At 46.1% G+C, this 21883-nt stretch overlaps 1 protein-coding gene across 8 annotated transcripts in view; it reads right to left on the bottom strand.

The window, feature by feature from the left end:
* The window catches only part of DYSF (dysferlin), a 161675-nt gene that overhangs the window by 83426 nt on the left and 56366 nt on the right, over positions 1-21883 (bottom strand). For all 8 annotated transcript variants that reach the window (XM_042470112.1, XM_042470116.1, XM_042470119.1 and 5 more), the window contains 8 exons: positions 17165-17357; positions 16248-16403; positions 15840-15971; positions 15101-15267; positions 13383-13497; positions 12270-12375; positions 10301-10443; positions 6936-7109 (listed from right to left, as the gene is read on the bottom strand). In XM_042470112.1, coding sequence (XP_042326046.1) covers positions 6936-7109; positions 10301-10443; positions 12270-12375; positions 13383-13497; positions 15101-15267; positions 15840-15971; positions 16248-16403; positions 17165-17357 — 1186 coding nt within the window. The remainder of the gene's footprint in view (positions 1-6935; positions 7110-10300; positions 10444-12269; positions 12376-13382; positions 13498-15100; positions 15268-15839; positions 15972-16247; positions 16404-17164; positions 17358-21883) is intronic.

The raw sequence follows: 21883 nt of genomic DNA, 5'->3' as shown, positions 1-21883 counted from the left end.
CCGCGCCCCATGTCTCCGGATGATCTCTCCCAGCAGTTTCATGTAAATGTTAAATAGCATGGGAGACAGAATGGCCCCTTGAGGGACCCCGGTTTTAAGGGGCCTCTCATCGGAGCACACGTCTCCCAGCTGCACCATCTGGGACCTCCCGGAGAGGTAGGAACGGAACCACTGGAGCGCAGTGCCCCCGATCCCCACCTCTGCCAGGCGTCCCAGAAGGATACCATGGTCTATGGTATCGAAAGCCGCTGAGATGTCCAAGAGCACCAACAGGGACACGCTTCCCCTGTCAATGCCCAGACGGAGATCATCGACCAAGGCGACCATGGCCGTCTCAACCCCGTGACCCGCCCGGAAGCCAGTTTGAAATGGGTCCAGATAATCCGTTTCATCCAAGACCGCCTGAAGCTGGATCGCAACCGCCCTCTCGATCACCTTTCCCAAAAATGGTAGCAGCGAAACAGGCCGATAATTATTATGTACCAGGGGGTCAAGGGAGGGCTTTTTTAGGATCGGTCTTACTATGGCCAATTTAAGATCCGATGGAAATAGCCCATCCCTTAAAGATGTGTTAATTATCCGGCGTAACAAAGATGTTACCGTCGGCCCCCCCTGGGCCGCTAACCACGAGGGACAGGGATCAAGAGAGCAGGTTGTTTTCCGAACACTTCCGAGGATCTTGTCCACATCCTCGGTACTCACCAACTCAAACTGATCACTTGAGCATCCATAGGTTTTGGTATCTCTAAGGGGGTCTTGGAACAAGGCCTCAGCAAATTCCAAGGGCCCACTGCAGGAGACGAATCTTAAAGCCGTATTTGTTTTAACTTTTGTAAGCCACTTTTGAGTCCCAGACTCAAGTGAGGAAGGCAGAGGCCAGTTGACCACTCCAGACACTGGGGACACTGGTTTCTAGAGAGCTGAGGTTGCTGGGAAGGACTGGGCCTCTCCATCCCGTGGGACTTTGCTCATCAAACTCAATGGACCTTTCCCTGAGCCAGTTATGAATGGAGCCCACCCGCTTGCTCAATGTATTAGCTGTTAAACATATTTCATTAAGAACCTTGGCCAATAAAATTAATGGAGTATAACTTCTGTTAATGGCACAGCCAACACTGTGAAACCCAGCTAGAAAAAAGAACTCAAGGGAGTCCTTCTCTTGCACACAAACACTCTTCCCAGACGGAGAAGCCTCTGTGCTTTTAGGGGCTTTTATCACCTCCTAATTGTGGCAATTGGGGTGAAATATTTGGTGGCAGGGAACAAGAGCTGAATGAGGAGATCACACTTCCTAGGTTAACACAGATCCCCATCAGTCAGTATTTTCAATTATCTGATGTCAGGCAATGGGTTGAAAATAGCACCGGATGGGATTTCCAGAGCCATGGGTCCCACCTGGGCCGACCGAATTTGCCAGAAGCTCAGGTGGTCCGGCTCACTCTACAGAAAAGCAGCACATCGGGAATAGCCATCACCATGATATTGTTAGCGAAGGGGAGAAGAGTGCCAGGCTTTGCGTTCCCATCCATTTTGGACAATTAGATCATGCATAATTTTCAAAGCTCTGACATCCTTCCTCTCCTTGCATCCTAGTCAATGAATAGCCATGAAAGAACTAGATAAGAAGATAAAGAGTAAAGATATACAACTGAGCACTAAAGCTAGATCATCCAAGCCATTGTATTCCCCATGGTCATGTATGAGAGCTGGACAGTGAAGGATGAGTGAGGATGCAAGAGCTGCAGAGTGAACAAAATGGAGAAAGGAACTGAACTCATTGGAGATATGATGCTAGAGAAGAGTGCTGAGGATCCCACAGACAGCAAAAAGCACCAATAAATGGGTCCTGGAGCAGGTCAAGCCAGAACTTTCCCTGGAAGCCACGATGGTTAAACTGAGGCTGTTGTACTTTGGTCACATCATGAGAAGACATGACCCAATAGAAAAGACAAGGGTGCAAGGAAAGGTGGAGGGAAGTAGAAAGAGAGGAAGGCCACATGCCAGATGGATGATGGACTCCATCAAGGAGACCTTGGGCCTGGTACAGAATACTGTATGGGAACTTGGAGATGTCTCATCTATACAGTCATAGAATCATAGAGTTGGAAGAGACCACAAGGGGCATCCAGTCCAACCCCCTGCCATGCAGGAACTCTAAATCAAAGCATCCCCGACAGATGGCTTGCTCCCTCCTCAATGTGACACCCCTTCAATTATTTAAACAGGGCTATTATCATATCACCTCTTAACCTTCTCTTCTCCAGGCTAAACATCCCCAGATCCCTAAGTCTTTCCTAATAAGACATAGTTTCCAGACCCTTCACCATTTTAGTTGTCCTCCTTTGGAAACACTCCAGTTTCTCCACAGCTTTTTTGAATCATGGAGCCCAGAACTGGACACAGTATTCCAGGTGAGGGCTGACCAAAGCAGAATAGAGTAGCACTATTACTTCCCTTGATCTACACTTCTACATTTCTATTGATGCAGCCTAAAATTGTATTTGCCTTTTTAGCTGCCGCATCGCACTGTTGACTCATGTTCAACCTGTGGTCTACTTGGACTCCTTGGACTTGTGGTCTACTTGGACATGCTAGATGAGTGTACTCTATTAAGGGAGACCTTGGACCTAAGCAGAGTGGTAGAGAATATGGGAATTTGGAGATGTCTCATCTATACGGTCGCCATAAGTCGAGGTCTACTCGAGCGTCAGTAACAGCAACAACAACAACAACATGTGGATTTGATACCATCAGAGAACATTCTGGAGAATGACTTTGAGGGCAAAAAGGATTTCAGAGGGTTGCTCACCTGATGGTGGCATTTCCCTGTAAGTGATCCCATGAAAACCTTACCTACAGCTGTCAGACAAATCCTCTACACAAGGATTACAATTCCTAGTAGGGCTGAGGGAGGGAGGGAGGGAGGGAGGGAGGGAGGGGAACGACAAGGCCATGAAGTTCAGCTAGACTTCTCTTTTATTTCCCTGTTCTTCAGCGCGTGCCATGGGGCTTTTCTCTGAGCATGTCGTTGCGCTTCCACGGCGGGGAAACTTGGCAACTCCTCGAGGTGAGTAAGAATATACAAAAACGTATTTTTTAAAAGGAGGGGGGGTTGGAAGAAAAAACAAACCACATGACTAAATTTTATATATTAACTTGTTTAAAACCGAGTCCAAATGTCAGAAAAAGAAGGAAAGGACAAAATGTAACATAAAGAAGGAAAATCCAGAGGAGGGGAAGGCGAGGGGGGCGAGCGGAGAGGAGGGGGAACATATAATAGTGTCTTTGTGCCGGAGCCCTTTGGTTCCCATTAGCTCCTTGAAAAGCCAGGAGATTATGAAATCCAATGTCTTAAGAAAGCCAGCATATTAGTTAAGAAAATAAATGTGGGAATGGGGCAAGGAAGGGGGGGACCGTGTGGGATGGAGAAGGGGGGCTGGAGGCTGACAGCCCTCCTTTCAGACGGCCTTTCTAAGAGCAGCCTTGACTTTCAACAAGCCTTTAGGACGGCTAGGAAAACATTGCAGGGGGATCGTGGCCCTGACTTCCCTCGGAATGAAGTCATCTGAACTGGGAATGACTTCAAAACGCCAAAGCTTTGGGCCTTAAACTTCCCTGGAGGGTGGGCAGCCCCACAAGAGACCCCACAGGACACAGACCGGTGTGGTCCTGGCCGTTTTGAAGGACAGCTGCCCATAAAGATGGTAGTCCATGCGCTGGTAACCTAGAAGTTGGTCTTCTGCAGTGCGCTCTAGAATCATAGGCCCACACCAGAAAGCGGGTCTGTGGCAGCCTGGGGCCAATTTTAGGGTTCCGGAGCACGCAGCATCCGCACGCTCCAGAACCCTAACACGTATAGGTGGCACCATCTTTATGTGGTGCTGTCCACATGTGGTTCACGTACATTACGCAAGCTTGGTGCCACGTCCACACCTCCAGGCACTGCGCTTCTATCATGGGCGTGGCACAGTGCACTAATGGCACACTGATGATGGCATCCCCATGCATAAAAAAAAACCTGGTTTTTCAGGTTCTTTTTGGTCCGGAGGGACACTGCACAGTTTGGCTGCTGCAGCATCCCTCTGGAGGGAAACTGGGTGCCTCCAGCCCATCCCTTTGCAGTGGTCTGGAGAGCCCCATTGAATCATAGAGTTGGAAGAGACCACAAGGGCCCTGATCCAGTCCAACCCTCTTCTGCCATGCAGGAATTCTCAGTCAAAGCATCCCTGACAGATGGCCATCCAGCTTCTGCTTAAAGACTTCCAAGGAATGACACTCCATGATACTCCAAGGCACCATCTTCTACTGTTGAACAGCTCTTACTGTCAGGAGATTCCTCCTAATGTTTAGGTGGAATCTCTTTTCCTGTAGTTTGCATCCATTGTTGTGGGTCCTATTCTCTGGAGCAGCAGAAAACAAGCTTGCTCCCTCCTCAATAGGACATCCCTTCAAATACCTAAACAGGGCTACCATGTCACCTCTTAACCATCTCTTCTCCAGGCTAAACATACCCAGCTCCCTGTACGTTGGGCTACATCTGTATCAGGTTTGCAAACTTTCGTTTGCGAACATTGCACCAATATTAAAATCACTCCATTGGCTGCCAATTAGTTTCCAGGCAAAGTATAAAGTGTTGGTGATCGCTATATATACTCACGTATAAGTCTAGAAAATTAGGTCAAAAAATTGAGCCCAAAAACCTGAGTCGACTTATCCCTGGGTCAATGTAAGTACTTTACCTTATTTAAAAGAAGGAACCATTCCCTGGTGGAAAGCATACTCTGTCCTGGAAGCATTGACCCTGGAAAGTGTCAAGTGTAAAGACATAACTCTCAACACTAAAGTGAGGATCGTCCAAGCCATTTTATTCCTCATCGCTATGTACGGATGCAAGAACTGGAAAGTGAAGAAAGCGGATAGGAAGAGAATAAACTCATTTGAGAAGTGGTGTTGGAGAAGAGTGCTGAGGATACTGCAGAGGGCCAAAAGGACAAACAAATAGGTCCCTGAACAGATCAAACTGTTCTGGAAGCCAAGATGATCAAACTGAGGCTGTTGTGCAGTTGGCATGAATCATCATGAGAAGGCATGAATCATTGGAAAAAACAATAATGCTAGGATAGATGGAGGGAATTAGAAAGAGAGGAAGACCACACACCAGATGGATGGACACTATTAAGGCAGTAACGGGTTTGAATTTGCAAGACCTGAGCAGAGCAGTGGAGGTCAGGGGGTCTTGGAGATGTCTCATCCATAGGGTCACCATGAATCAATGTTGGCTTGAGGGCACTCAACAATAACAACCTCTATCTGGGACTAAGAACAGGATTCCAGCCATGCCCAGAGAAGGGCAACCAAGATGGTCAAAGGTCTGGAAGCCAAGCCCTACAAGAAACAGCTTAGCAGTGATTCCCAAACTCTGGTCTTCCAGATGTTTGGGACTTCATCTCCCAGAAGCCTCAGCCATCTTGGCCAATGGTTGGGGATTCTGGGAGCTGAGGTCCAAAACACCTGGAAGGCCAAAGTTTGGGGAAAACCTGTAGGATGTTGAGCATGTTTGCATCAGAGAAGCCCATGAGGTTACATGGTACAGCCATTGTCAGATATTTATAGATGTGTCAAGCAGAATAGTGATTCTCAAGATCTGGTCCTCTGGAAACTACATCATAAATGTAATACTGGAGGAAAGTTCTTCCGATACATGAACTGCCAAAAAGAGAAGTGAACTCTGTGGAAGCCAAGATGACTCAATGGAGGCTGTTGTATTTTGGACATACATGATAAGAGACTCCTTGGAAAAGAAGTCAATGTTGGGAAACATGGAAGGAAGCAGGAAAAGAAGACAGTCACACAAAAAATGGATTGATTCGGTCAAGGAAGGCCCAGATGCTGCCCTGATGACCAGCGGTGCAACTATACAGTAGAAAGAATGCAGTTTGACACCAATTGAACTTTTGTAAAACTACCAATCCCAGGATTTCACAGGATGAAGCTAAAGTGGTGTCAAACTGAATTATTTCTACAGTGTAAATGCACTCCAAGAGGGCTCTTAGATGTCTGTCATTTTGAGGGTCGCCATAAGTCAAAGTCAACTTGACGTCAGACAGTGACAACAGCTCTGCAGCTACTATCAACTGTTTTCTGTTCAAAGCAATGCTTAGGAAACATTATTCATTCCAACTACAGCTCCGACGTATTCTTTTCAAAAGCGTCTGCAAAGATGTGTGCAGGTGTGTGTGTGTGTCCCTTCAACACAAATACAGCTGTCTCAGGTCTGGCTATGGAGGGGCATTGCCCCCAGAAATAAGAACTCTAGCCCCCCAAAATGATATTTGCCTTTAGCCTCCAAATTTCTATCATGGCAGAGAGTGAGACAGTGAAAATCACTCACACCTAGAACTATCCTATTTGCTGTGCTTGCATTCCCTGCATCACTTTCCCTTTTCACCTTTTTCCTTGAGTGTTTATTTCAAAACACTCAACTAAAGTTGTTGTTGTTGTTGTTGTTGTTGTTGTGTGCCTTCAGGTCACTATCAACTTATGGTGACCCTAAGGAGAACCTATCACTGCGTTTTCTTGGCCAGATTTGTTCCAAGAGCAGTTGCCTTTGTCTTCCGCTGGGGCTGAGAAAGTGGGACTTGCCCAAGGAAACTCAGTGGGTTTCCAGGGCTGGGCAGGGGTTCGAACCTGCATAGTCCAGCATTTAAACCACTATACCAGGCTGGCTCTCAACTGATGTTTTAACTTCCTGCAAAGCTGGAAATTTGGAGACTGAAGGGAAAATCCACTGGAGGGGGCAGAATTATTTGGGGTGGGCAATGTCCTCATTTTGAGAAGCCCCATAGCTACAGCCCCGAATGCTGTCCCTTAGGGTTGTAAGGTCAGGACCCTGACGGATAGCTGCAAGGGAAGGAGAGAAGAAATGGGGCACCCACCAGGGCTCCTTCCAAGGCAAACACAGCGGCTGCTCCAGTCTGCTCAAGGGGCTCCATTCGGCGACGCCATCGCCTCCGGCGGAAGGAATCCGTCTTGCAGTATTTCATGTGGAACTTCCAGCCAAAAAGAGAGGCATACTCCCATCCTTCTCCTTCCAGCTCCTCCTGCTTGTACTGCAGAGAAGGCAAGAGAGGGTTTTCAGTGCCAGCATCCAACAAGGAGAAGAAGCATAGAATCACAGAATCATGGAAGAGACCCCATGGGCCACTCGGTACAACCTTGTTCTGCCATGCAGGAACTCACAATAAAAACACCCCCAAAAGATGGCCATCCAGCCTCTGCTTAAAGACTTCCGACAATGGAGATGCCACCATAATCTCCAAAGGAGTGTGTTCCATTGTCAAACAGCGCTTACTGTCAGAAGGTCCTCCTAATGGTGAGCTGGAATCTCTTTTCCTGCAGCTTGCATCCATTGTTCATTGTCCTATTCTCTGGAGCAGCAGAAAACAAGCTTCTCCATCTTCAATGTGACACCCCTTCAAATACTTAAAGAGGGCTACCGTACCATCCCCTAACCGTTTCTTCTCAAGGCTAAACATACCCATCTCCCTAATTCATTCCTCATAAGGCATAGTTTCCAGGCCCTTCACTGTTTTGGTGGCCTTCCTTTGGATGCTCCAGTTTCTCAACATCCTTTTTGAATTGTTTTGCCCAGAACTGGACACTGTCTTATTCCAGGTGAGGCCTGACCACAGCAGAAGAGAGCGGCACTATACAAACAAACAAACAAACAAACAAAAACCCAGCTTCATTTATATACGGCTTCATACTGAACTAACAATGTCTAAGCGGTTTACAACTCTAAGCTAATTGTCCCCAACAATCTGGGCACTCATTTTCGCAACCTCTTCGGAAGGATGCAAACCTGAGTCAAGCTTGAGCCCTTTCGCTGGTACTGAACTCGCAACCTTATGGTTTTGAGTGAGTGACTGCAGTAAAGGCATTTAACCACTGCGCCACCAGGGCTTCTGGTGACTTCCCTTGATCTAGACACTATACTTCTATTGATGCAGCCTAGAACTGCATTGGCCTTTTTAGCTGCTGCATCACACTGCTGACTCATGTTCAACTTGTGGTCTACTTGGTCATTTTGAATTTTGATCCTGTCCTCTGGGGTATTAGCTGCTCCTCCTAATTTGGGGTCATCTGCAATTGGCTTACATTTGTAAACCACTTAGGAATGCTTTGTGCGGTATGAAGCAGTATATAAACAACACTACTATTGCTATTGCTAAAGTGGGGTGCCATAGCAGTTGTCAGAAAATAGGTAAACCTGAAGGGCAAAATCCTGCTGCTGTGCTGCTTATATTAGCCATTTTGTCCAAATCTGTGGATCCATGTGCAATGCACAGTGCAGATCAGCTGTTTGAGACTGCAGAAGCAGAGTTGCTTATGTGATGCGCATGGATGTGCATAGATGTACATGGTGTACAGATGTGCATGAGTGTGCAGTGTGCACTGCACATGGATCCACATGCATATTGGTTTCACATTCAGCATCTTGGCTCAGTTGTGCAAAACACCATTCAGTGCAAGAGCAGCATATAACAACCAATGCATAGCTCCACCAGCAAGGATTTGGTTTACGTAACCCCAGTGTAGGATCTCTCAGCCTCAGTCTCCCCTTCTGGACAATCCTCCATCCAGCCCCAAAGCACCAGCCCCCTTTGCTGCTGAGCAATTTCTCTTTAAATATTTGGGAAGAAAATGTCTACTCTGCCAGGAAGTTTCCCAGCAAAACTCATGGTCCAAGGTCGCCACCTAGAGCCCAGACGAGGCATTGCTGGTCCAACTTGAGCATCAGGTTCTTCTTCAAAGTACAACAGCATCCAAAATCCACTAAACAGTGATGCCTTTATTGGAACAACCGAAATACACAAACTACATGTTGTGCAGTTCGGTTGGCCCCATAAAAGTAGGTGTTTTGTGGATTTGGGATGCTATTGCACTTTTTTTAAAAGTATTTTAAGCATTATTACCTTTTAAAAGGTATTTTATTCTTTTACCATGTAATTTGTTTTAATATTGGAATAATTTAATTCTATTTTTATCTACCATTTTTGTACACTGTGTATATGTATATGTGTGATATGTATATATATATATATATATATATATATAGTAAGCTGCCCTGAGTGTCCCAGTTTTGAGGAAAGGGCAAGATATAAATATCATCATCATCATCATCATCATCATCATCATCATCATCATCATCCTGGATCGGTTCTCCCAAAGTAGACATCTTCCTTTTCTACCTGCCAGGTACACCTTTTTAAAAAATTCTTTTTATTAACATTACCGTAAAAACAACACACAAAACATGCAAATTAATAAACATATCCACAAACCCTGAAATAAAATAGTTATTTTACGTCTTTCACTGTCGCTTATGACAACTTCCCATCTAGTTTTGTTTCTCATTAACATTTTCTTCCTCCAAAACTGTTCTTTCTCCTGGATGGCTTTTAACACCTTGCCTGATGAAGAAGCCAGTGGAGAAGCTTCAAACGGTTGCAACATATATACTGTATTGTGCATTTTTGGTTGGCCAAGAAAGGTATCCCTGTTTGGGGGTTTTTTGACTGGATTTGCTATATGGCCAAAACGGCTACCCCTGGACCCTTTCCCCTCATTATTCTATCTAGTTAAATGACTTCTCCTTTTATTTTAACCCCTTTACTTGCCTATTTACAGTTGGCTCTCCACTTTTGCAGCTTTGACTTTTGCAGATTTGATTAATATGTTCTCTCTAGCAATCTCTAAATCCTCCAGCACAACTTGGCTGGAAGGTGGCCATAGAGTTGTGCGGGAGAACCTTGAAGTTCCTTCTCTAGGCATTTATAACTCCTCCAGAATGATTCTATGATCAACTTCTGGCAGATGTTGACCATAGAGTTGCACTGGACGACTTGGAGATTACTAGAGAAAACACTTCTTTAGGCATTTGTAGGTCCTCCAAAATGATTCTATGATCCAACTCTGGCAGATGTTGACCACAGAGTTGCACTGAAGGACCTGCAAATTCCTAGAGAGGTGTCCTCTAGGTTAAAAAGAATAGTATTTGTTTATTTGCAGTTTTCCCACATTCACGGGGGTCCTTCACCCTAAACCCTGGCAAATGTGGAGGGACCACTCTATTTACTTGTTTCTGTTTGCATTACTTATTCTTTCCAAGTTGCCAGGGATGCTTTTGACAGCACTTTGACAGATGTGCCAGGCTGAAACATCTGGACGACACGGATTGAGGTGTGCATTACCATTTCTCTCACATCTGTAGCCCCAAAGACGGCCGCACGCCACTCACTTTTTTCAGGGCCTCCATCTGAGCCAGGTCTCTGCGGCGCAGCCTCACCCAGCGCCGGCGACGGTTCGTGTGGTACATCTTCTCCGTAGGGACCCAGCTCTTGGGTTTGTGGTCTGGAGGGATGGTGTTGCCATATTCCCAGCCTCAGAGACAAAGAGAAGATGATAAAGAGAAAAACAACTTAAGGAATTGGGTATATTTAGTCTGGAGAGGAGGAGTTGTGATGTGACAGTTGCTACTGTGGGCCTTCAAGTCATTTCCAACTTATGGCGACCCTAAAGCAAACCTGATGGGGTTTTCTTGGCATGCTACTTTGGAGGGGGAGGGTTGACATTGCCATCCTTTGAGTCTGAGAGAGTGTGACTTGCCCAAATCACCCAGTGGGTTTCCATGGTCAAGCTGTTCTCCAGAGTCATAGTCTAATGCTCAAACCACTATGCTGTTTCTTGCAACATGATAGAGATGGCTCCACTTTCTGCTTGACATTCCTCCAGACATTTAAAGGTGTCAAGTAGAAAGTGGAGCCATCTATTTTTCTGCTGCTCCAGAGGCTACACAAAACACACTGTAGAAATAATAACAGTTTGAGACCACTTTAGCTACTGATTGGCCATCTGTTGGGATGCTTTGATTGAGATTTCCTGCATGGCAGAAGAAATGGGTTAGACTGGATGGTCCTTCTTGGGGTCTCTTCCAACTCTACGATTCTATGATGTTATGCCCTGGCTGAATGCTAGGGAATTCTGGGAACTGTAGTTTTGGGAGCTCTGGTGCCACAATAAGCTACACTTCCCAGAATTCCATGGCACTGAGGCATGGCAGTTCAAGTGGTGTCAAAGTGGATTATTTCTGCAGTGTGGGTGCAGCCTTGAATGTTCTCTCAGCTCAATGACCAATAGAACAGACAGTATGGCATTATTTTCAAATTTGACAATGTGATATTTCAGAATACAGAAACTGGAATTCTTTTTGTATCTCACACATGTGTGATTGTGTCTTTATTGAAACAGTTGCCTGCTTTGGTACAACTATAACCAGCTCAAGTGTGGGGAAGAAGAGTTCCACATATGCTCCACACAGATGGCAATTGGGCATTCCGTGCTGTGCGTGGATCCACACTGCAAGTGCACATCATGCACTTAAGTTGTGTGGCATTGCAATTCACTAACAAGGCAATGTCGCTCAATTGCCAGAGGACTCCATGAGTGTAACATTGCATTCTGTCTCCTCGGCCTCAGGATCTCAGCCTTTGATGTGATGCTAAAATAAACCCATGCTAAACATATTTAAGGCAAAATTAAATGTGGGTCCATCTCTCAGGAGTGCTTTAGCCCCAGGTTCCCTGCACTTGGTAAAAGTTTGGACTAAATGCCCTTGGAGTCCCTTCCACCTCTATGGTCCTATCGTCTGATGGTCATTTTGAGCCAATGACAATTTCATTTGACAAGATCTCCAGGTGATCTAAGGGGGATCCTTTTTCTTCTTGTGGGGTTTACTGAAATTATCAGCAGAATGGGAAGTTAAGGGTATGGGAAGGAAGAAATGTGTTACACCGGGCAGAGCTCCATTGCTCCTGGCACGTTGCAAGTTCGATCCTAAAGGAGGGCTCCAAGGTCCACTCAGCCTTCCATCCTTTCGTAGGTCAGTAAAAGGAGTAATTGGCTTACAGATGGTAAACAGAGAGTGCTGAGTTCACTGACAAGCGGTATAGAAATGGAAATGCTATTGCTAAAAATAGTTACACCTGGCAGAGCTGTATACACTTTGCCTGTGCTCCAGGTGAGATTGTGCGTGGAAGTGCATGGATGGATATTCTGCAACAATCCAAACAAGTGCACACACCGATGCAACAAGGGGCCTAATGTGTTGCTCTTTCCACAGCAGCATTGCTGGGTCTTTGGTGGTGGCATCCGCAGGTCTCTCAAGACGCACAATGAGCCTAGACAGCCCTCCCTCCTTCCTCTAATACCTCTCTCATCCACGGCTCTGTTGAGGTCAATGTCCCACTCAAAGTCTTCCCATTTCCAACCCAGAGGGCACTCGATCTCGTCCTTGGGCAGAACCTTCTCCCCATTCTGGAAAAGAAGAAGAAAGTCCAGTAGTCAAATGGAGGAGGAGGGAGGAGAGGGAACACAGCAGCAGCAGGGAAGAGGAGAAGGAGAGAGGTGGAGGGAAAGATGAGAAGAAAGAAGAAGAGGAGGACAACGACAACAACGACAACGACAAAAGAAAGAAAGAGAAGAGGAGGATAAGGAAGAAGAAGTTGTAGAGGAAGTGGAAAAGAAGGAAGAAGGAGAGGAAATGGAAGAAAAGATAAGAAGAAGAGGGAAAATAGGAGGAGGAGGAAGGGGGGAGGAGGAGGAGGAGGAGGATGCAAATGGCAAAGAAGAAGAGAAAAAGAAGAGATTGAGGAAGTAGGGAAGGAGGAGGAAGGGTAGAAGGAGAAAAAAGAATGAGAAGAAGAGGGAAAAGATGTGGAAGAAGAAGAGAAGGAATGAGGAGGAAAGGGAAGAAGAAGAGGATGGAGGGGAGCAGGTGAGAGGAAAAAGGAGAAGCAGGAAGACAAGAGCAGCAGCAGAGGAAGAGGAGGAGAAGGAAAAAGAGAGAGAGGGAGAAAAAGGAGGAGGAAGGAGAAGAAGGACAGAAAGAAGCAAAAAAGAAAGGAACAGAAAAAGGGAGGAGAAGAAGAGAAGGAAAAAAAGAGGATGGGAGGAGGGAGGGAACAGAGAAAAAAGAGGAGGAGGAGCAGAGAAGAGAAAGAAGAGGAGGAGGAGCAGAGATGAGAGGAGAAAGAAGAGAAGAAAGAAGAAGAGGAAGAGGAAGAGGGAGGAAAAGACAGAGAAGAAGATGGAAAAGAGGAGAGGAGGAGGTGCAAAGAGGAGAAGAAACAGGGAGGAAGAGAAACAGATAGAGGAGAAGAGAAGAAGGAAGAGCATGGAAGACGAGGAGGAAGTGTATTGATGGGCTGTGGCTGTGGGCTCACAGATGGGTGCATGTTCACCCACTGGTAGGACAGTTTCCACGATGGACTAAAACCCAAAGACAGAACTCCTGTGAAGCCCCCCGAGAAGCTCTTCCTCACCACATCGGTGTAAGCCTCAGCCATGTGGATCCACTGCCCGCCGGGAAGCCGGACTTGGTTCTCAAACACTTCCTCCACGAAGCTCATGTGGCCGGCATCAACGTCATATAGTAACCTGTGTGGAGCAAAATGCAGGGGAAAGGGGAGAGGAGTCTCAGTGAGTTTCAGTGTTCCTTTTCAGACCCAAAGAAGATCTTCCTTCAAAGATCCTTTTCCCAATGCACAACCAACACCAGGTCAAGTCATCCTCTTCTAACAGAGGGTTTGATCCACACAAAAATGCTTCTTATCAGCCACCTTGAGCATCTCCTTTCAGGAGAAGGTGGGATTTGAATCATTATCACCATCACGAAACCAAACATCACCAGCTTTCTTGAGGCTGGCGTTGATGCAAGCACATGCCTCAGGGTTCACGCAGTATTTTAGTGTCCATGAAGCAGGATGGCCTGTTCCTTTTATTGCCTTTATGCTTCTGAACATGAGAAGATGTTGCAGTCATCCATGAGGAACAACTAAAATATATATGCTAGATTTGCAAACTGGGTCCTAGCCAGGAAATATAAACAAATTAATGAAGCAGTGGGTCAGGATGTAGGGCTGACTAACCCACACTTGAATAATATAGGCCTCATTCCCACTACCATTTAAACCGGATCACAAACCGGTTTAAATGACCCTGGTTCCCAATTGAACCAAATTGCTGAAGCAATTTGGAGAGGAGGAGCCATGGGCTAGAACCATTTAACCTGTGTCTTTTTGACACTGATTTTTTTCACATCTTTTTGGATAAATCAATTCCACGCAAGTGTGAACAACCAGATGTGGATTGGAATCGATTTAAATTTGCCCTTTGGCTGGCTGGAGCGGGTCTGTTTTGAATAGACTGATTCATGAATGTGAACCACAAGTGGGTTATTTTATTTTATTTTGCAGCAAGAAAATGCAATCGGGGCAAATGTAGTGTGAACCATGCTCCGATACCAAACCGATCCATTGATTCGGATTTCAAAGCAATTCATTTGTAAGTGGGAATGCGGGAATGAAATGCTCCAGGTTGGAAATACTGTTGCTTGGCTTTCAAAAGAGCAAAAAGGGAGAGTTGAAATTCACATCAAGCAGGGTTGACAGTCAGGGTATAGTTAACCCATTTTGTTTTAATACCAAAATACCAAATGAAAATACAAGTTTCAGTTAACCAAGTTGTGTCTCTCTCTGTTAAATTAACATATTGTTCACATTCATGCATTACATGTTGCACAAAGATGGAAAGCGCCAGCAATCCCTTTGCAAGAAGGCTGGATGTTGAAAGTATACAATTTAGTGGAAACAGATAAGTTGACGGGGTTATTGTGTAAGAAAACTCTGGATGGTTTTAGGAAAGAGTGGGAAAGGTTGACTGGATATAGGAAAAATAAGGGAGGTTCTGTTATGGCTTTGGGTTTTTAGAAGAGTGATTATACAAAGTATTTAAGATGGCCTTTTTTCAAAGATGCTTTAGCCAAGGACAGGGGCATCCCTTACAATAAGGGACAGTTGCCAATCCTCTAAGGGACTAAGCGTTCTGACCCCAAAATAAGGGGCACCCTTTGCAATAAGGGGCAGCTAACAACCCCAGTTGGCAAACATAGAAAAAGCCCAGTTTGAGACAAGAGGAGGAGAGGTCTCCATGGAAGGAGAAGAACCGGCCTTTCCCAAGAGACAGGCTCTCCTTTACTCACGTTTTCTCGGGGCTGACGAACCATTCCCCGGCCCAGGCCCATCCGGTCGAAGGTCTGAAACTGTCTTTGGGCAACTTAATCTTCCCGGTGACGTCTGAATATTTGGGGTAAGTGAGGCCAGTGGTGCCCCAGTTCCCAACCAGGGCAAGTTTGGTCTGGTTTTCATACTGAGAAAGAGAAGAGGGAGAATTGGGAGAAGGAAGGTGGGTCAAACAAGGCAGACAGAAAAAACATGTCCCCCATTTAAATAGTAGGGTCATCATACCCAATGAGGCCCCATTTCCGATATCACTTTATTGGCACAATTGCATGTGATAATCGTTCGCACAATTACTTGCCATTTTTGCTTTATTTGCAGGATGCTTTAAATGCGCTTTAATCTCTCTTTAATGCTGAAATTAGCCCCAGTGTGATAAACCCCAATGATGCTTTAGTTCAGTGGTTCCCAAATGTTGGTACTCCAGAAGTTTTGGACTTCAGCTCCCAGAATTCCTGGTGTTTGAAGCATCTGGAGGACCAAAGTTTGGGAATCGCTGCTGTAGCTAAATGCATATTAAACATGTTTCAGTTGTAAATTTTTCTCTTCCCTTCCCATTTTGCATTTCATTGGGCAACCATTCAGACTGGTTTGGGGGCCTTCAAGCTGACAGGTTTCCCATTGCACCGAAACAACTCCATTGAATTCATTGGGACTGTCATTCTTTCTCAACCAAACTCATCCAAAAGGGATTTGGCTCACCGTTTCTGCAAAGACAGAAAGCCGTCCTTCTGCAGATTTGTTGAATTCCTTCTCATCTACCCCGAGACCCAGCCACAGTTGCACCCGGATCTGGGTTCGAATCTTGGGGCCTGGGACCTCTTCCTGAGGACACTAGGACAAAATGGAAGAAGAGACAATCCATTTGATACAACAAAAATTCTCCAACATGTTTTGTTTATCCATCCTTCCCATGGGATTCTGGCCAATGTTTTTCTTCTTCCCTCATAACGGTACCAAAGCCTATTTTCCTCCCCCCAAAATAAAATGGGGGCTGAAGTCGAAGGCTTTCGTGGCTGGCATCCATAGTATTTTGTGGGTTTTTCGGGTGATGTGGCCATGTTCTAGAAGAGTTTATTCCTGACGTTGGGTGAGGCTGATGACACTTACTTTCATGAATATCGTCTGGAGCTTCCCACAGTTCTTGCCACAGCAATTGGCTCCATTGCGGGAGAAAAGGATCTCGCGGGCCGGCACCCGGGTGTACGCCATGCGCCGGTCTCCTTGCAGCATCCAGATCACCACATCTGGCAGGCTGTTCTGGGGCTGGGAAACAGGTAAAAAGGGGGCAACATTAGGGGGTGCAAGGGGTTCACACTGTACCAGGTGAGACCCTAAGAAGGGGTGGCACCAATGCTCCCCAAACATCTGCCTATGGGCAGAAACAGACTGTAGCATCCCCTGAGTCTAGATACTATACCCCTGCTGATTCATCCTATAAGTGCATTGTTGTTGTTGTTGTTGTTATGTTTGTTTATATCCCGCCTTCCTCCCAGTACAGGGACTCAAGGTGGCTTAAAAATCTTCTTGTCTTCTGAAACCCAAAAAAAAGAATTGACTTCCTCTCATTCTTGTGGACCTGAAGTGCTTAGCTATTACTATTATAACCTGTTATCGTTTCATTGAAAAAGAGTGAAGTACATAGGTAATGAAACGATAACAGGTTATCTGCCTGTTATTCATTACTATGTGCACATAACTCTCAGCAATGGGAGGGGATGAATCATATCATGTTTTCTGCAGTTATCGCTTCGCAATATTTCTTTCTTTTCATTTCTTTTTTTGCATTTTTGTCAGAATGCAATATTTGAACTGACCACTTGGGGGAGCCAGAGAACATTTTCCTGCATTTTCCAAGGGCATAATATTAACGGCAAATGGTGACTTTATGGCATTATGGGACCTTGCTGGACTGCAAGTAGAAGTGACATGTGACGACCTGTTGAGTGTGCAGAGTAATGCATAAAGTAATTAGTTCCTTTTAGAAATCTCTGCTTTCTCCTCTGCCAGCAGAGCTACGCAGTTACCTCCTCCGCCATAGACCTCAGCCGAGAGAGCCAGTCTTCTGCTTGCTCCAGGACCAGCTGCAGCTCAGAGTCCTCATGCTTTAACCTCAGGGCTGCCTGGACAATCTGGTTGAGGTTGGTGGTGCGGAAGCGATAGAGGTAATGGTCCAAATGGGTGCTGTTTGGCTTCTGGGTGACGTCCACCAGTGGCTGGCTGGGAAGATAACAGAGTGAAGAGGCCAGCGAGATAACCTCCACCAGTGTTGCAAAAACTGTGGTCTGTGGTTTACATAATGCCATGCAAGCTATGTACCTAGGAGCAGCCTACCGTGGCGGTTTGAGCATTGGACTAGGCCACTGGGGGACCAGGATTCAAATCTCAGCTTGGCCATGGAAGCCTACTGAGTGGCCTTGGCCACATCACACTCTCTCAGCCTCATAGGATGGCAATGGCAACCTCGAGAGTAAGCTAGGCTGAGAGGCAGAGGAAAAGTGTGGCTGGCAGACAGTCATGCAATGAACATGGGTCTCTCCAGTCCAAGAATCTGACCACTGTAGGAAGATGCAAAAAATAGGTCAACTGCATCCATAAACACACAAATTAGGGAAAGTTTGCAAAAGCATTTGTGTGATTTTTAGTGTAGGAAGAAAATCCAGAATTTTGCAACCTTCTCACAAAAGGAAGATGGGAAGACAAGGGAAGCTGGGTTTGGAAAGAGCCATCAAGGTGCAATGGCTTGAGTGTTGGATCATGACTCTGGAGACCAGGGTCTGAATCCCAGTTCAGCCAGTGAAACCCATTGGGCGATCTTGGGCATGTCACACTCTCTCAACCTCAAGGGAAGGTAATGGTAACCCCCCTCTCCAGAAACCTGCCATGAAACCCGCCTAATAGGTTTGGCTTAGGGTCACCATAAGTCAGAAATGGCTTTAAGGCACACTACAACAAGGACTCTTGGAGAGCAGGGTTCAAATCCCCACTCAGCTATAGAAAACCATTGGATGACCATGGTCACCTCTCATCCTCTCTCACTCTCAGAGGAAAACAATAGCAGCAAACCTCCCCTTAATAATACATCTTGCCAAGAAAAACCTGGGAGATGTTTGCTTTAAGTCGAGAGAAAACATCCCCGACTCTTTTGCAATATGTCCAGCTTCTACAGAGAAGCTCAATGAACCGATGGGAGCATCTTTCAAAACCACATGTTTCTAAAATAGATCTTTGAGCTCCCTCCACCGTCCAAAATGAAACTTTGCTCAAGGACTCTTTGAATCCCAAACATGGGCTCTTGGCAAGGACAACCTTCAGCTTTCCAGATTTGGACCAGAGGGTCAGTTTCCATGAACTGAAAAAGAAAGGTCATCTGTTTAACCACCAGCTTGCCAAATGCAGCTGGGAGGGGCGGTGGTAAAAAGGTGTGGATCATGGGTCGTGTGGTAGGAGTCCCCCATCCAACCCACGCCGCCCAGCCCTAATGCACAGAAAACTGCTCCATGTTTTCCTTCCTCCTGGCTGCCTTGAGTCAGTTTGCTCCAGGAAAAACAAACACGGTGTTCCACATGAGCACAAAATAACCTTTCACTCCAGCGAGTATTTCGAGATGCTGTGGAAGACAAGAGAAGGTTTATTTTTCCTTGAATGTACTGAGTAACAGCCACTGCCACCTCCCCATGTGTTTGTACTTTCTGCAATTTATTTCTGGTTCTTTTTATGCTCTTCATAAAAATCATAGAATCCTAGACTTGGAAGATACCTACTGCAAGGTCCATCCAGTGCAATCCCCTTCTGCCATTCAGGAAAGTACAGTGCGCCCTCCCCTTATGTGGGGATCTGTTCCGGATCCCTCCACGTAAGGGGAAATCAGAGTATGCTGAAGCCCCAAAGGAAGTAATGGGGCTCGCGCCCGTGGTTCTTCTGGGCTCTTCCAGTGCGGCTTTCAGCATATGCTGAAAGCCGCATATGGTGCACCCGCGTAAAATGCAAGCGCACTGTACCATTAAAGCATTCCCTGGGACAGATGGCCATCCAGCTTCTGTTTAAAAACTTCCAAAGAAGAAGACCTCCACTCTCCAATGAAGCATCTTCTGCTGTCAAACAGCTCTTACTGTCAGGAAGTTCCTCCTAATGTTGAACTGGAATCTCTTTTCCTGGAGCTTTGTGTCCTATTCTCTGGAGCAGCAGGGAAAAAAACTTTCTCCATCTCCAATATGACACCCCTTCAGATACTTAAACAGGGCTCTCATATCACCTCTTATCTTCTCCAGGCTAAACATACCCAGCTCCCTAAGTATCTCATAAGGCATGGTTTCCAGACCTTCCACCATTTTGGTCACCCTCCTCTGCACACATTCCTCCCTCGGCTAAATTGTAAGACTGGCCCTGATACCACAACAAAATTTGATAACATTTAAGTTGCCACAATATGTTTCTACATGCATCCGATTGTCACTTTTCCTTCTCTTCTCTTCTCTTCTCTTCTCTTCTGTCATGTTTAAACTGGAATCTCTTTGGGGCAGGCTCTGTGAATTTGTTTTTATTGACTATTCAGCAGTTCAGGACTTATTCTGTGCACAATTCACATCTGGTGCGGGTATGTGCAGAAAGTTCCTCTTTCTGCACAAGAAACAGTCTTTTCTCCATAAAATTCTGCATAATAATATTTCTGTACAATAATAATATTTTCTATGCAGAAAAGGCTATTCCCTGCACAGAAAATGCTGTTTTATGTGCAGAAAACGTATGTGTGAATTTTGTGCAGAATAAGTCCTGAACTACAAAGAGCCATATCAGTCCAGAATGAGTTCTCTCACCAAACCTCCCCAAAACTCTAGGACCACCTTTTTGTACCATTTACTTTTTCCCAACTATCCTTTCCAGCCCTACACAGGGACCAGCCTTGTCCAGGAATGACCACTTCGAAGAATTCTGGCCAGGAAAGCCTTAGGATAGCTTCACCAGAAGTCAGGGCTAGTTTGAAGGCACATCTCAACAGCAACAAAGCATGATGTAAGATCCAACTAACATCTTGAGTAGTTACTCCCAGGTCTGCACACTCAGGATCCTACCCTGAATCTTGCCACAATTATCATCACCATAAAAGCTCCCTTATATTCATAGTTCCTGCTGCAGACTTGATTTATTCAGCAAAGAGGGAGTTTGCCAGAGAAGAGGAAGAGCAGCAGGGGAGGCTCAATTCGCTGCACACATTCACACCATGAACCACCCATTTGGCTGCTTCTCCTATAGCCTTACCTCCACCCCCCATATCCCCACCCCATTTAATTGCATTTTTCTTGGAGAGAGCCTCCGTTCCCGCTGGGAAACCAAAGTCCTGGAATTAGTCCCAGGTCACGTCTGGCACACGCGCCACAGCCAGGTCATATTTATGGCCTTGGGAGTATGTGCGGGCCTTTTCCTAAACAAGCCCTTTGTTGTAAGTGGGGAGGGAATGGGGAGGACCAGGGAGAGCCAGTACCAGAGAGGTTGCAACCATAATAACAATGCTGACGGCGCCTTCCAGAGGCATGGAATGGAATAAACCGAAGCCACGGTGGCACATCTCATATATTTGGCACCCAGTGCAGATCATGTTTTAACACCCCTCTCTTCAACAGCCTTTTCTGAGTCTGGCAGAGCTGCTGGCTGGGCAGCAAAAGGAGAATTTAACACCCAGCAAATCCACCATCCACAGCTGCTGGTGAGGGTGAGTTGCTCCTGCCAACCCAAAGCCTTTCCAGGTCTGGTGGAGTTTCTGGGCAAACAAGAGAAGCAGGAGATTCAGAGGCTGTACAGATAGGTTGCGGGATGCCGCCCCTTTTTGTCCTGGATTGGGGCTGTGGCAACCACACGGCGCAGCCTCCACAGGGAGCAAAAAGAAGCCATGAAAAGGGGCTTCTTTTTAGCACCCTGGAAGGGGCAACATAGCCACATTTGGGCACTGTGCTGGAGTCACGTCATAATGCTGCGCACCATCTAGAAGGGTATGCAGAGTCATGGCACAATGAGGGCAGAGTCACGGCATCCACATCTGTGGCTCAGCCCACAGGCCGGCACAAAGTGTCGGTCTGTATTGGACCCCACTTTCCCACTCAGCCAAGGGAGCCGCCAGACCCAGAAGGCAACCCATTAAGTTACAACTACTGGACGTCTTCCAATTTTGTGGTGTTTGTGTTCCCTTCTATGGCCCTGAATGGACTCGGAAATGGAAACAGCCATGAGCCTAAGAGCAGCAGGTCATGGACCCAGGGTATCCGAATAACAGATCAAATAGATAGTTTGGGAGCTGCAAGGGAAGAGTTCACACTTCTAAGACAGGAAGGCCAGGTGACTTACAGCAGGATGTTTCACACCCAAGCTGGAGAGGAGCCATTTACGATCCTATTCCCATCTTTTGAGACCTCTGTCTCAAATGATCTTTCCCATGCAGATTTGGCCCTTTGATGTCTCTTTGCTTCAGGCTATTTTTGGCCTATATAAGGTCCGAAAGTTCTTTCATTCACTGAGCTAGCTAGAATGTATGATGACTCCATGTCACTTGGACTTCTGACTAGTTCCAGCTCATTGCCATTTCCCTGAGCATCTCCAACAGCTGATCAACCATCCAATTAACCATCAGGAGCAATAATGTCGACAGCAAGCACAGTCGGCCCTTCCCTTACACGGGGATCCATTTTGGAACCACACACACACACCCTACTTAAGAGAAATACGGCATATGCTCCAGCCCCCTTGGGATCCAT

This window comes from Sceloporus undulatus, chromosome 5 (assembly GCF_019175285.1).
Source record: "Sceloporus undulatus isolate JIND9_A2432 ecotype Alabama chromosome 5, SceUnd_v1.1, whole genome shotgun sequence".
Lineage (NCBI taxonomy): Eukaryota > Metazoa > Chordata > Lepidosauria > Squamata > Phrynosomatidae > Sceloporus > Sceloporus undulatus.
Note: the sequence above shows the minus strand (reverse complement) of the source record. Positions and strands in the feature narration are given on the sequence as shown.